The following is a 13,045-nucleotide window of genomic DNA, read 5'->3' as shown; positions in this document are numbered from 1 at the left end:
CAAACTATTTTGTACAAAAAAAATTTATAAATTAGCATCTAAAAAAGAAGTATGTCATTTAAGCTATTAAAAAAAAGTATGTAAAAAGCATATACTATTTAAAAAAGAAAACTTGTATTCTTCGCATGCATGTTACTTTTAATGACCGGGAGTCGTTTATTAATTCCAATCGTCTAAGCGATCTTATATTTCATATTTGAATGAGAAATACCTCAAGTACTTAAAATTTTCATTATTATATGAATCCAATATAATCTACTTATGATAAACATATTGTTGTGTAAAAGACCATGATTAGAGTAAATAAGGCAAGACAATAAAAAACTTTGTTTTAATTTTTTGAAGAAAAAGAATCTGCAAAAGTGAAGAATGAGCCTTTTGAGAGGAAACTTTTTTATGACTGTCTCGATAACATGCTTCATTTTTAATGTGTGGCGTTTCCCAAGAGTTTCGATACCCAAAAAGGGCTTAAATTCTACGATTTAAAAATCTTCATCCAAAAAAAAAAAAAAGATATATCATTTCAAATATTGGTAATGTCTGTTATGCTAATATGGTCCAAACCTATGGCTAGATTGAATTGTTTGAGAGATATGCGAGTATACAAACATATAATTAAATTTTGGGTTAAATACCTATTTGCCCCCTGTTCTTTACGACATTTATTTTTTGCCCCTTCAGTTTCACTTTTTATCAAATTTGGTACCGGTGTTATATGAAAAGACGGAAATAGTACCTCCGTCTGATTTCTCGTTCAAAACTAACGTCCAGCCACGTCATCCTACAGGTGTCGGTGTACATGCGCGACACCTGTCCCCGTGATACACTTCAGCGCTGACGTGACAATCATTTTTTATTATTATTATTTTAATGATTTCTTTTATATATATATATATATATAAAAAAAAAAAAAAAAAAAAAAAAAAAAAAAAAAAATCTGGGGATGGCAAGGCCATTTTTGGGGGTGGCCGAACCACCCCCAAGGGCCATGGGGGTGGTTCGGCCACCCCCAAGGGCCAAAATGGGGGTGGCCGAAACCACCCCCATTTGGCTTGGGGGTAGCCGGCCGCCCCATGTGGCCTAAAGGAGCCACCCCAACAATTTCCTTGGGAACAAAAATATATTAATTGTGTACAAAGTACCATGTGTGATATATTTATAAAACCAATGTATCATTTCTAGTAATTATTTAAACTACAGGAGGCACATCATGAAATATATAAAACCACAGGGGTATACATTGGGAAAAAAAATTGTGTTTAAGTAACAAACATTTGGTCATTTTTTGGGTTATATTAATTGGCCACGCAGATTATTTTGTGTTTCCAATTGTTACACAGAACTGATAGCATTTATTTATTTATTTTATGAAGGGTTCAATTCTTGGCAACATATTATTTTCATACACGACAGGCATATAGGTTACTTTTGGTTCAAAACATGCATATCAAATATACCAAATATTGTTTGTGTACAAAGTACCATTTGCAGTATAATTACAAAAACAAAGTATTATTTTCGGTACTTATTAAAACCATATGGGGCACATTGTGAAATTTATAAAACTATAGGGGTATCTATTGGAAAAAAAAATGTGGTTCTTAATTTTAAGGCTTTTTTTTAAAAAAAAAATAAAAATAAAAAATTATGGGAAAATATATAGGCGTGGCTCAGCCACCTCCATTTGGCTTGGAGGTGGGTCAGCCACCCCCATTAGGCCTGGGGGTGGCCGATCGGCCGGTCTGGGGGTGGCCAAACCACCCCCGTGGCCAGTCACCCCCATAATTTTTTTTCCTTAAAATTAAGAACCATAATTTTTTTTTTTTTTTACAATAGATACCCCTATAGTTTTATAAATTTCATGATGTGCCCTATGTGGTTTTAATAAGTACCGAAAATAATACTTTGTTTTTGTAATTATATCACAAATGGTACTTTGTACACAAACAATATTTGGTATATTTGGTATGCATGTTTTGAACCAAAAGTAACCTATATGCCTGTCGTGTATGAAAATAATATGTTGCCAAGAATTGAACCCTTCATAAAAAATAAAATTAAAAAAAAAAAAATGCTATCAATTTTGTGTAACAATTGGAAACACAAAATAATCTGCGTGGCCAATTGATATAACCCAAAAAATGACCAAATGTTTGTTACTTAAACACAATTTTTTTTCTCAATGTATACCCCTGTGGTTTTATATATTTCATGATGTGCCCCCTGTAGTTTAAATAATTACCAGAAATGGTACCTTGGTTTTATAAATATATCACACATGGTACTTTGTACACAATTAATATATTTTTGTTCCCAAGGAATGGCTCAATCGCCTGGAGACCACGCCACATGAAATGAAAGTTACTAGTTTAAATCCCCCTCCTCTTCTTGTGCGGATATGTCAAAAAATAAAATAAAATAAAATCAATATATATTATTTTAAAGATTTTTTTTTTTGGTCGGCCACCCCCATTTGGCCTAAGGGTGGGTCGGCCGCCTCCAGACCGGCCACCCCCAAGGGCCAAAGTGAGAAAAACCTTGGTCCTTGGGGGTGGCCGAACCACCCCCATGGGCCACGGGGGTGGGTCGGCCACCCCCATACCGGCCGGTCTGGGGGTGGCCGACCCACCCCAAGGCCTAATGGGGGTGGCCGAGCCACCCCCAAGCCAAATTGGGGTGGTTTCGGCCACCCCCATTTTGGCCCTTGCCACCCCGAAATTTTTTTTTTTTTTTTTTTTATTTATATATATATATATAAGAAATTATTAAAATAATAATAAAGAAAAATGATTGCCACGTCAGCGCTGAAGTGTAACACGGGGACAGGTGTCACGCATGCACGCCGACACCTGTAGGATGACGTGGCTGGACGTTAGTTTTAAACGGGAAATCAGACGGAGGTACTATTTCCGTCTTTTCATATACCACCGGTACCAAATTTGATAAAAAGTGAAATTGAGGGAGCAAAACATAAATATCGTAAAGCACAGGGGGCAAATAGGTATTTAACCCTAAAATTTTAGGGTTTAGTTTACCCAAATTCACTTGTGGGGAAGTATGGAAAGTTTGAGGAATAATACGATAGCCGCTTTTCAGCAAAAGCAAGCTCCTCCAATGCAAAAACAAAAAGCAATAAATAAATGAAGCACTAAATTTTGAAAATTTAATCAGACAAGATATCAACATATGTATGGTAAACCAAAGAATACATAGAAATACTACTCATTGGCGTAAAGAACATTATGCACAATAAAAGAACGAACATGTTCTCTGAGTTTCATTTGCATCGCCAAAAGAATTTGCTAACTATTCTTGAAACAAGTTCTATGATTTTCCCCAGAAACATAAAATATATGTCCGCTATGGGTTATCTGGGTCTTATTTGATAAAGTCTATTATACCAAATGGAGTGAAGAATCATATGAAAGATATCATACTTTACAGGCTTAGCATGCCAAAGAAAATGCTGTTGTACCCTTTTGACCCCCATCTGTAGCTCAAGATATCTCTTCTCCGGGATTGAAAGGAGTATACTCTTCAAATTTGGAATATCCTTCTCCAACACAAAAACAGCAAAGGATTCCCAATCCAAAACTTCAAAAAATGGAGGCACGAAGTTGTCAGATATGATCACCGGGACACACTCATAAGATATGGCCTCCACCACTCGTGGGCTGTTGACTTCATAACCTTTTGCACATACACAATACTTGCTACTCTTCATTTGCTGAATATACTTCTTATTCCCCTTGCCATCAGGCATTCTACCAAAGATTTTCATGTCAGGATCTTTGTTTCCCCATTGCTTTAACAGAATTGGCCGTACATAACCATGCATGCTTCCTGCGAAGAAAGCAAGAATTGACCTCTGGGAAGGAGATTTGCCCCCTAGATCCCGGAGTGGATTCCGAGCCAGGCGCACATATGTTTCAGGAAGAGACACATCCTTGCCTAAAACAAAACCTTCTTTCATATCAGCATTGCAGAGGGCTCTTATGCACTTGGCCATATGTTTCTTTGTTTCATCTGGGGCCTGAGGAACTTACCACTCATTAGAAAATACATTGATCTAATCTGATCTAAATTGTGTAATGATTTAGATCAGGTTTTTTATGCACAATAAAAAAAGCATTCCATGTTACACTTCAATACTCTAGAAAGCGGTCATTACTCATAATGCAAGCAGAAAAATAGTAGCAATCGGCACCAGACAAGAAAGAAAAAAAGAGATCATCAGTTCACCACAAAAATATTATGATCAAAGTAAAAACTAACACTACTTCAAATTTCTGGTAATGATGCCATTACACACAACACATAGGATCATTTAAGCTATTTGAGTCATTTAAAATGCTATTAAGACAAAATGGGAATCATCTGAATTTTTCATTTTAAGTCCTAAAACTCTCCAATTGATTGGCAAAACATAATTCGAATTGGAGCATGAAAAGCATACCCAGTCATGGCAAGCAACAAGAAAATGATCTGCTCCTCCAGTTCTATTCCAGAAAGGATGTTTCACTGTAATCATTTCCAAGTAGTTCTTCAAATATTGTATAAGGTTCTCACGGCTGTGTGAATTAGGTACATATAATGTTATCTCCAACGCTCGAGAGCTGAAGGGTAAGTAAAACAGATGTGCCTTCCTTGGGTTTTTCGTAACCAACTTTTTGTTAGCTTCCAGCAGCTTCATGAACCATCCTTCAGATGCATATATTCCCTTGAGTGGTGGCTGGTGGAAGATGGGCTTTTCCCCTTCCCTGTAAATATATACTTTGAGAGTATCTTCCATTAACTCATAGCTCCTGTAATTTGGATGAATAAATTATTGAAGACACAGCTCACTTGAGCATCAATAAGTAATTCATTTGCATGTACAGTTGTAACGATACAGCTCATGCACATCCAGACATCCTTGAAAGAAATACAGTATTAAAGTATCATGGAAAAGCAACAGCCAGTCTTTCTCAAAATAGTACACAACTTGAATGCTTCACACATAAAGGACATGTAAACAAGGATGTTCTTCCATATGTGGAAGTAGAAAGATATTAAATCTAAGGTCTTAGCTCAGGTGATACTGACGGTGGGGTTGAGGTAACTTTTATGTTCAAATTTTGCCAAGCAAAAGAATAAAGAAGAGGGCAGGGGAGATGAGAAGATTTAGAAGAATTCGACAGACCAATGATACAAGTCTTAGCTGGTAAGTAATAGCATTCGTGTCATCTAGAGCACCTTCTCCTGCTTTATTGTGTGTGATGATTCTTATCCCCCAGTTTCTCCAAGGCAACATAATTTGCATAAAGTCTCAAAATTACTATTAATATGAAGATATCTCACACTTATGTCATCAATAATTCCATTGAAAACCATTTTGTCCACAAGCCTCATACACAGTCCACAGATCGAACAAAATAAACAACTAAAAATTATTTTATCAGTCTGGTCACTTTATGAAGGTAGAGGAGGGAGGAGATTTGAAGAGAAGGGGGGAGGGGATGACCCTAAAATTTTGCTTGCTCACATGGAAAATCTCACACTTTTAACCAAAGAAAAAGTTTCACAAGAAAATGACACTTAGATATAAAGGTTTCTAGTAAACAAATCAAATCATAAGGAATAAATCACAGGACACATTTATCAAAGATAAATCAATATTCACAGGATACAATTAGCTTGCCTTTTGAACATGGAAACATTCCTATATAGAGGAGCATAAAGCTTTGGATCATTCTTTAGAATGGGTGAGTTCTCAATCAGTGATTTTGCATACAGTAATTCTTGGTCAACAGCAGAAGACCATTGTGGTGCCTACAAACAAAATGGAAAAGTAAGGAAAAAGGATGAGTCAATTTATTCATAAAGAATCCAATCCTCTCTAATATAATGAGCAAAAAGAAAAAATCCCTCTAACATAATTTCAAGCTAACGTTTAACACTTACCATTGACTGGTATGAAGCATGGCTTTGGAGCAATAAATCGTTCATCTCTGATATTGAAATTACAGGAGAGGTTGGTATCTCGTGCCCATTAGTCACCTTGGGAACCCTATTCACAGAAGGATTATTGCCCGATGGGGTGAGGCCAATTTGTGATTGCCCAGATTTTTCACTGCTCTCAGAAGTGGTCGTTCCATTTTTCTCCAATAAGGATGTCTTGGAATCAACAATAGGTGTTCTAATATTTGTATCCACGACTATGGTAGAAGCTGGATTAGATGATGAACTAATAGGCGGTAATGCAGACGAAGGGGATGCAGAATCAGCGCCTGACCTTCCAATATCTTCTGGTGCAGTGGTATTAGTTCCCTTTCCAAGCTCCCCTACCGAAGAGTTACCATCTGTAGTATCATTCTTTATATTGGGAACTGTGGAATTTCTATTTAGCCAATCCAGATTCTCAGATGAAGACTCATTAGCATTGTTATCCTCATCCAATCCTAAAGATTTATGTGAGCCTCCATTTCTATCTGATACAAACCCATTCTTTGGGTTTCTATCCATCCCTTTGGACGTTCCAGTGTTATTAGCTCCCTCATGAATAGCATATGTATTGGTGCAGTTTGAACCATTCAAAAGTGACATGTTACCAATCATCTCAGGTTTAGATGGTGAATTTCCTATATGGAACGTACTATTTCTCACTTCCCAAACCCTACCAGCAGAAGATAAAGGCAATAGAACATTACCATATGGAAGTTCAAAACACTGGAACAGTATAATCACAACAAACATCATGCCCATAAGCCATAGCAATCTCTTGGTTTCCACCAAACATAGAGATAGAAGTTGTTGACCCATTCTGAGAAACCACAAAGTTTATTGTTGGCTGACTTTCAATGAACATAATCAACCCTGCAAATAATCCGAAATCCCCAAGTTTAGTTAGGAAGAAAAAAACCTTATCCTTAGGGCCAAAAAAAACTTAATATTTCTCAAAGTCAGTTCTCAAATTCACTTAAGGGGTGTGAGGGCTTGATTCAGAGTTTTTTTGGGGCATTCAGTGCATTCAAAAACTGATACACTTTTGAGGATTAAATTCCACTTACATGCAAACAGCATGGGGCTTATCTCATCTTAATGAAGATCTCGCCATCAAAACAAATATCATGATCAAGATTAGGTTTTGTTTGTTTCAACGTAAAGAGTTTTCTCGATTGAAAATTATAATTCTCCGGTGTTTGGTTGACACTTGGAAAGTAATCCTAAAAACATTTTTTGATGTTTGGTTCGCATTGAAAATTATTAAAATGTTTACATAACCTTATATAATTAATAATTTTAATTCACTACAAGATATAACGTAAAGAAACTAGAAGATCAATCTATTGACTGAATGGATTTTGAAATTTTTTACCATGTATAAATGCTTATGGACAAAGATTTGGCGTTTTGCTAATATATATATATATATATATATATATATATATATATATATATATAAACCAGCTGCTTTTGTATACGTTTTTGAGAAATAGCCGCCTGATGAATTTTCTTGAAAAGATATGCACTTTGGTGCTAAAATGGGGGGGCGAAAAATGGCTTACAGTTTTCAAGATATGTAAGCCATTTTTTGCCCTAAAACCCTCATTTTCCATTGACTTCGTAAATAATTTCTGTTGACTATTTTTTTTTTCATCTATACCAAACGTTGGAAACAAACACAGGCTTGGTGTGACCATTTTTGTGGAAAAGTAAGATAGTAATTTTGGTTGGGGAGGGGTTGGTTTAATAACCTCAACTTAGATTTCTACCATTATCTAGTTAATTACATAAGGCAAACACTGGAATTTAATTTGTACTTCCATATATATTTTCATTTTTTTACTTTCTTAAGATACATTTGGTACGTGGAATGACTATTCCATTAGAAAAAATGAATAGCTTTTATTAGGAATAGAAGAAGGTTGAATAAAATAACCTTGGTGATAGAGTATGATAAGGCTCTAACACTTGGAATAACCATTCCCTAGTGGGCAATGAGAATGGCTATTTCATTCCACTTTGTTCCATTTGCAATGAAAGCTATTCATTTTTTTAATGGAATAGTCATTTCACATACCAAACCTAACCTTAGTGTTCAAATAGATTATTAGTAGACTTATTTTTTATAAGTAGATTATTAGTAGACTTTCCTATATAACATCAAAACAAATTAACAACGAAGTCAAATGCAACATATCACAATCAAACAACAAGCTGTACAGTTCCTAATTATTCACAGATAAGTATAGTCATAAGAAATTCAGGATCTTCAAATCTCTGCCAAAGCTCAATTTTCCATATAAGCAATCAACATTGGACTTGTATACTTCGCCATGCAAGAGGAAAAGTAATGTTCATCATCTTTTAATCAAAAACAGAAATACCCATTGATCTACAATCCAAAATAGGTCCTGCACGAATTATATTTCAACAAAAAAACTCCAAGCACCGACAGAATAACAAAATTTCCACTAAAAAAACAATCAATACCGTGTTCTACTAAAGAATACAAAGGAAAAAAAAAAAAAAAAAAAGAGTCAAAGCTTTAAATTGAATTTCATTCGCAAGATCAGAAAGGAAGTTTTGGTCTTTTCCTACGGTTTCTCAGCTGCTAAACAGTTTCTTCTTCTTTTTGTTCCTTTCTTTCTTGTCATTTCTCTTCTGGAAAAGAAATTGAAGAGAAGTACCTGGCTATTGAGCTTCAGCACCCTCCTGTATTTCTGTTTGCTGGTTTTTGCCTTTTTGACTAAACAAATGCGTGGAGATGTGTATGACTAATAATATCGCTCTGATTCTTCGTCTCTTTTAAGCACTGAAAAGCTGACGCTTTGGAAAAAGAAAAATGGGTTCTATACTTCTATTGTACTCGGGCATCCATACAATAAAACCGATAGAAATTTCTTAGAAATTGGTTAGTAGATCAATGACATGTATTTTTAAGGTGGAAAAAAAATATATTTTATATATTTTCCTACTCGCATTAATAAAAAAATAAAAATAAAAAAATAAAATAAAAGTATTTTTTACATGTTTAAAGTACTAATGTCATTTTTAAGTGCTAATTTATAAGATTTTTCTACAAACCAACTAGTTAGAAAAAAAACGCCACCAATGTCGACTTAGGACAAAGACTACGTGAATCGTTGGGCTAGAAGATTTTGACACTTTGTACATGTTGGTACAGTTTCCGATATGGCATGAGCTGGTGATCACCAATGTTCTTCACGTTGCAAGAATCATTGTTTCACTATAAAAAAACAAACACCGTCAAGAGAACGCACCGAAGTTGCCGGTGGATCTCACTCTGATGCCTAAGTAATTTTCAGAGGGGAAATAATGCTCAAGCACGATCATTTATTTTTTAGTTTATACTTGGGGTAAGGACCTATTTATAAGCTGAAAGGTGGATGCCTGATTGCATTAGGGTTTTGTGCTCCTCTCTTGACCTATGAGCGTTGTCAAAGTTTGGCCTGTACTCGGAATCCTCACCTTCCCCAAACTAGAACTCTTTCCTTACTTATCTCAAAACAAGATTCCAGACGGCAAATCTGAGATTACATTTAGTCTCGGATTTCCTCGCATCGCATATCGCCGCCCCTGGTTAGTTATGTTGGTTCCCAGGGCAGTACCTTCCCAGGGCTCTAGGATATCTGAATTTGTACCTGTGGGCTCGTACCTGGTGGATTTCGAGCCCGCAATCGCAGTGAGCCAATGTAAACTCAAAGGCTTGTAATCTTCATAATGGGCCGGGCTAAGTGAGATTATTCCGAACGGTGACCCCCTAATTCCCTTATCTAAGTTGAAAGCTTGGATAATGGGAATTTTGCCGCCTTCGTAACCCAAGGCTTCGTTCCACCCGGGACTTCGAACATTCTTTTGTTTCCTCGTATGATACACCGTTTTTGCTCTCACGTTTTAACGCCTCGAGGCCCTGCCAGTTATAGACTCTCGAGATTTCACACCCGCGGCAGCCTTGAGACACGTGTCCATGATCTGGTTGTTTACCCGTCGCTTCGGTTGACACTCAAAGCACGCTTGGACGCGTGTTTTTCTTAGATTGGTTGATTTTGCATGCCCTTTGATGGACCCCCCACGATGAGCTATCTCCGTACTTACGTGTCACTCCACATCTCGGGAATACCAAACGGTGCATTAACTAGGATGTGACGATATGGGGCTTTGCCCAAGGTACTTAAAGATCACTTGGGGATAACCATCGTGTTGCTAACACATTTCCCGAGGATTTTAGTGTAAATACCGCCTCCCTTCTGAACTCACCATTCCTTCATTCATGTTTTTGCCATCGAAAATTTCATCCTCGCCTTCTCACTTTCCTTTCTTGCTCTGCAACCCAACCTTCTTCTTCCCGAAAAAGATAGCCCCACCGCCCGTCCAGCCTTTGGCAGTGAGGATCAACCCGTGGGGATTATTCTAGATAGCGAAGCCTGGGCTACAACCGAAGCCCCTGTCGACAAAGACACTCCTCCCGACTTGGAATTTGTGGACTGCACTTTATCTACACGGAGTTGGATGAGACATTTTTTCGGCATGATTTTGACATTCCTATGTCCATACACATCCACTATCCCAAGGCAAACCAGGGTGTCTTGCAAGCAGATATTCCCAAAGCTGCTGGCTCAAGCGGTCGAGATCGACTATGCCTTCATTAAAGCTGCTAAAGAGCATATTCGGACTATAACGCTCCAGATTTTAAGACATAAAATATAATGCCTTAAATTAGAATTTAAGACCTAATAATAAGGCAAAAGAATAAATAGGAATATTTATGAAAATAAATATTCATTAATTTTATAAACTCAAATTTAATAAAACGGGAATTATTATTAGACCTTAAAAATATTACTGTGATGATAAATAAATAGGCTTAATTAATCAATAAATCAATTGGTATAATATTACTGATGCGATAATATTTATAATTCAATTGGTATTATAATATTTATTATTGTACAAAATATTATTTGGTGATAAGCATCGAATGTTACACATTCAAGCCCTTTAACTTACATATGTTAATTTCTTAGCATTGTTATTTGTTTGATTTTGTGTCATTTTATTGTTTTCAGGTTTTAAATAAAGATACAATTAATTTCATTGATTTTGAGTTTAAAGCATACTTTAAGAAGACCTAGAAGATATAGTTAAATTTATTTAAATCAAGGGAATAATTAAATCAAAATTTCTCTAATAAGAGTCAAAATCGAATTGAATTCAAATTTGGATTCTTCACATCTCTCAGTATTTTGATCATAAATTTTTGTTCAGGTTTTAGATTGGAAAAGAAATTGGTGGTGTTGGAAAGCTAATAAAAAATACAACAAATATGTATGAAATAGGTTTTTCTTATTTCGGACGTTTACTATACCAAAATTGGTTCGCAATAAAAGACCGCAAATCTGGACGAATTTGAAATATTTTTCCTACTTGGATTGAATTTTCAATCTTCTACTTGGACTATGAGACTAAGTTCCGATTTTTCTTGGATTTCTAGGGCTTTTAGGTCTATCCTAATCTCTATATATAGGCCTCTAAACATTGAAAAAAGACACACTGCTACCTAGAGCCAATTCAAAGAAAAACTTTTTGAAGGCTTGAAGAGTTGAAGAGAAGTAATCATGGCAGGAGGCCATTGCAACAGCGTGATGAGCGTCCAAAAACCTTTGTAGGGTATTGATATAGCCCTATCCAAGCACAATGGTTTGATTGTATTTTAATTTAGAGAATTTTAGTTTATGCATGTTGGTTGTATAATTCTGAGAATTGCTTCAATTTGATATTGTTCTTCATCTTTAAATGCAATTGTTCTTCAATTCATAATCAATATTGGTAGAATTCTTCTCTTGTCTTAGAAAGTTTTTTACCTTTATTGAACTCAAATCATTCCTATTTTCTGTGATTATGAGAATGATGGTTATACAATGGGTTTAATTGACATATGATCAAGAGAATTAGATAGGCCATGCTTAGGGAAAACGAATCGTACTACACCCTAGTTTAGTGTAATTTAGGTAGACGATATGTGCCAACCGAAGATGGGTTATACTATTCCATGATTATATGTATCCTATTAAAGACGTAGCTAATCCATACCTAGGGAAGACGGATCGTACAACATCTTAGCTAATCCATACTTAGATCATGCCCACACCATGCTATCCCAAAGTGGCAGCTAGTGCAAAGTTTCTATGAAAGCTTGACTGAGCCTAATAGACAAATGGTAGATACATCTTGTGGGGGAACATTCATGATGAAAAGTGAGGATGAAGCATGGATTTTGTTTGAAAACTTGAGTAATAATTCCATTCAGCATGCATCCACTAGACGTAGAGTACCTGCACCTGAAGCACCAAAGACCGAAGGTCTTTTTGAAGTAGGACACTCTTTGGATATAGCCACTCAAGTAGTTGATGCTATCAATAGGAAGTTCGATCAATTGATGGTGGCTGGTTTTGCTCCTCATTCTGCTCACACGAACACAAAACACTCACCATGTTCATTCTGTTTGAGTCCTATGCATCAAGTCAATGATTCCTACGGCTACAAATTTTTCTGATGTTTCAATTGAGCAGGTTAATGCAGCATTTTCACATCCGGGTAATGATCCTTACTCCAACACTTATAACCCAGGGTGGAAAAACCATCACAACTTCTTATGGAAGGCTCAAGCTGCAAGTAGCTTGGTCCCAGGGGTGTACAGTCAAGCTCAATCTAAATGGCAGCCTATCAACCTTCTTCCACATACAGGCCTCCACAACAGTAGTTTCAGGCCACACCATCTCCTCGGTTGATTCTAACCTTCAAGATCAGTTTTTGAAATTTATGAGCAAAATGGATCAAACAGTGGACTCCCACTCCTAAGCCATTGCCAAGTTAGAGGCTCAGATGGGACAGATAGCTAACACCCTCAACAAGAGGGAAGAAGGAAAACTTCCAAGTCAGCCGGTGGCCAACCCGAAAGGACATTACATGGTAGAAGGCAGTACTTCACATCACCAGCAAGTTCAAGCCATCACCACATTGCGTAGTGGAAGAAGAGTCG

The 13,045-nt window shown here is 36.4% G+C and overlaps 1 protein-coding gene across 1 annotated transcript; it reads right to left on the bottom strand.

Annotated features, from left to right (window-relative positions):
- Positions 1-1,360: 1,360 nt before the first annotated feature.
- On the bottom strand, positions 1,361-6,801 carry LOC133871531 (probable glycosyltransferase At5g03795). The gene is made up of 5 exons (XM_062308964.1): positions 5,944-6,801; positions 5,681-5,811; positions 4,457-4,805; positions 3,438-4,033; positions 1,361-1,382 (listed from the first exon to the last, which is right to left on the bottom strand). Exons 1-5 carry the CDS (start codon positions 6,799-6,801, stop codon positions 1,361-1,363), a joined length of 1,956 nt encoding a protein of 651 aa, XP_062164948.1.
- Positions 6,802-13,045: the final 6,244 nt, after the last annotated feature.

Source organism: Alnus glutinosa, chromosome 6 (genome assembly GCF_958979055.1).
Source record: "Alnus glutinosa chromosome 6, dhAlnGlut1.1, whole genome shotgun sequence".
In the NCBI taxonomy this organism is placed as follows: Eukaryota; Viridiplantae; Streptophyta; class Magnoliopsida; order Fagales; family Betulaceae; genus Alnus; species Alnus glutinosa.
This window is presented reverse-complemented; position numbering and strand designations above follow the sequence as displayed.

Coding starts and splice junctions, on each gene's coding strand:
- LOC133871531 (XM_062308964.1), bottom strand. CDS start 6,801: ATGGGTCAACAACTTCTATCTCTATGTTTGGTGGAAACCAAGAGATTG. Junction 5,812..5,943: donor ATGCTTCATACCAGTCAATG/GTAAGTGTTAAA, acceptor TTTTGTTTGTAG/GCACCACAATGGTCTTCTGC. Junction 4,034..4,456: donor TTGTTGCTTGCCATGACTGG/GTATGCTTTTCA, acceptor TAAGTTCCTCAG/GCCCCAGATGAAACAAAGAA.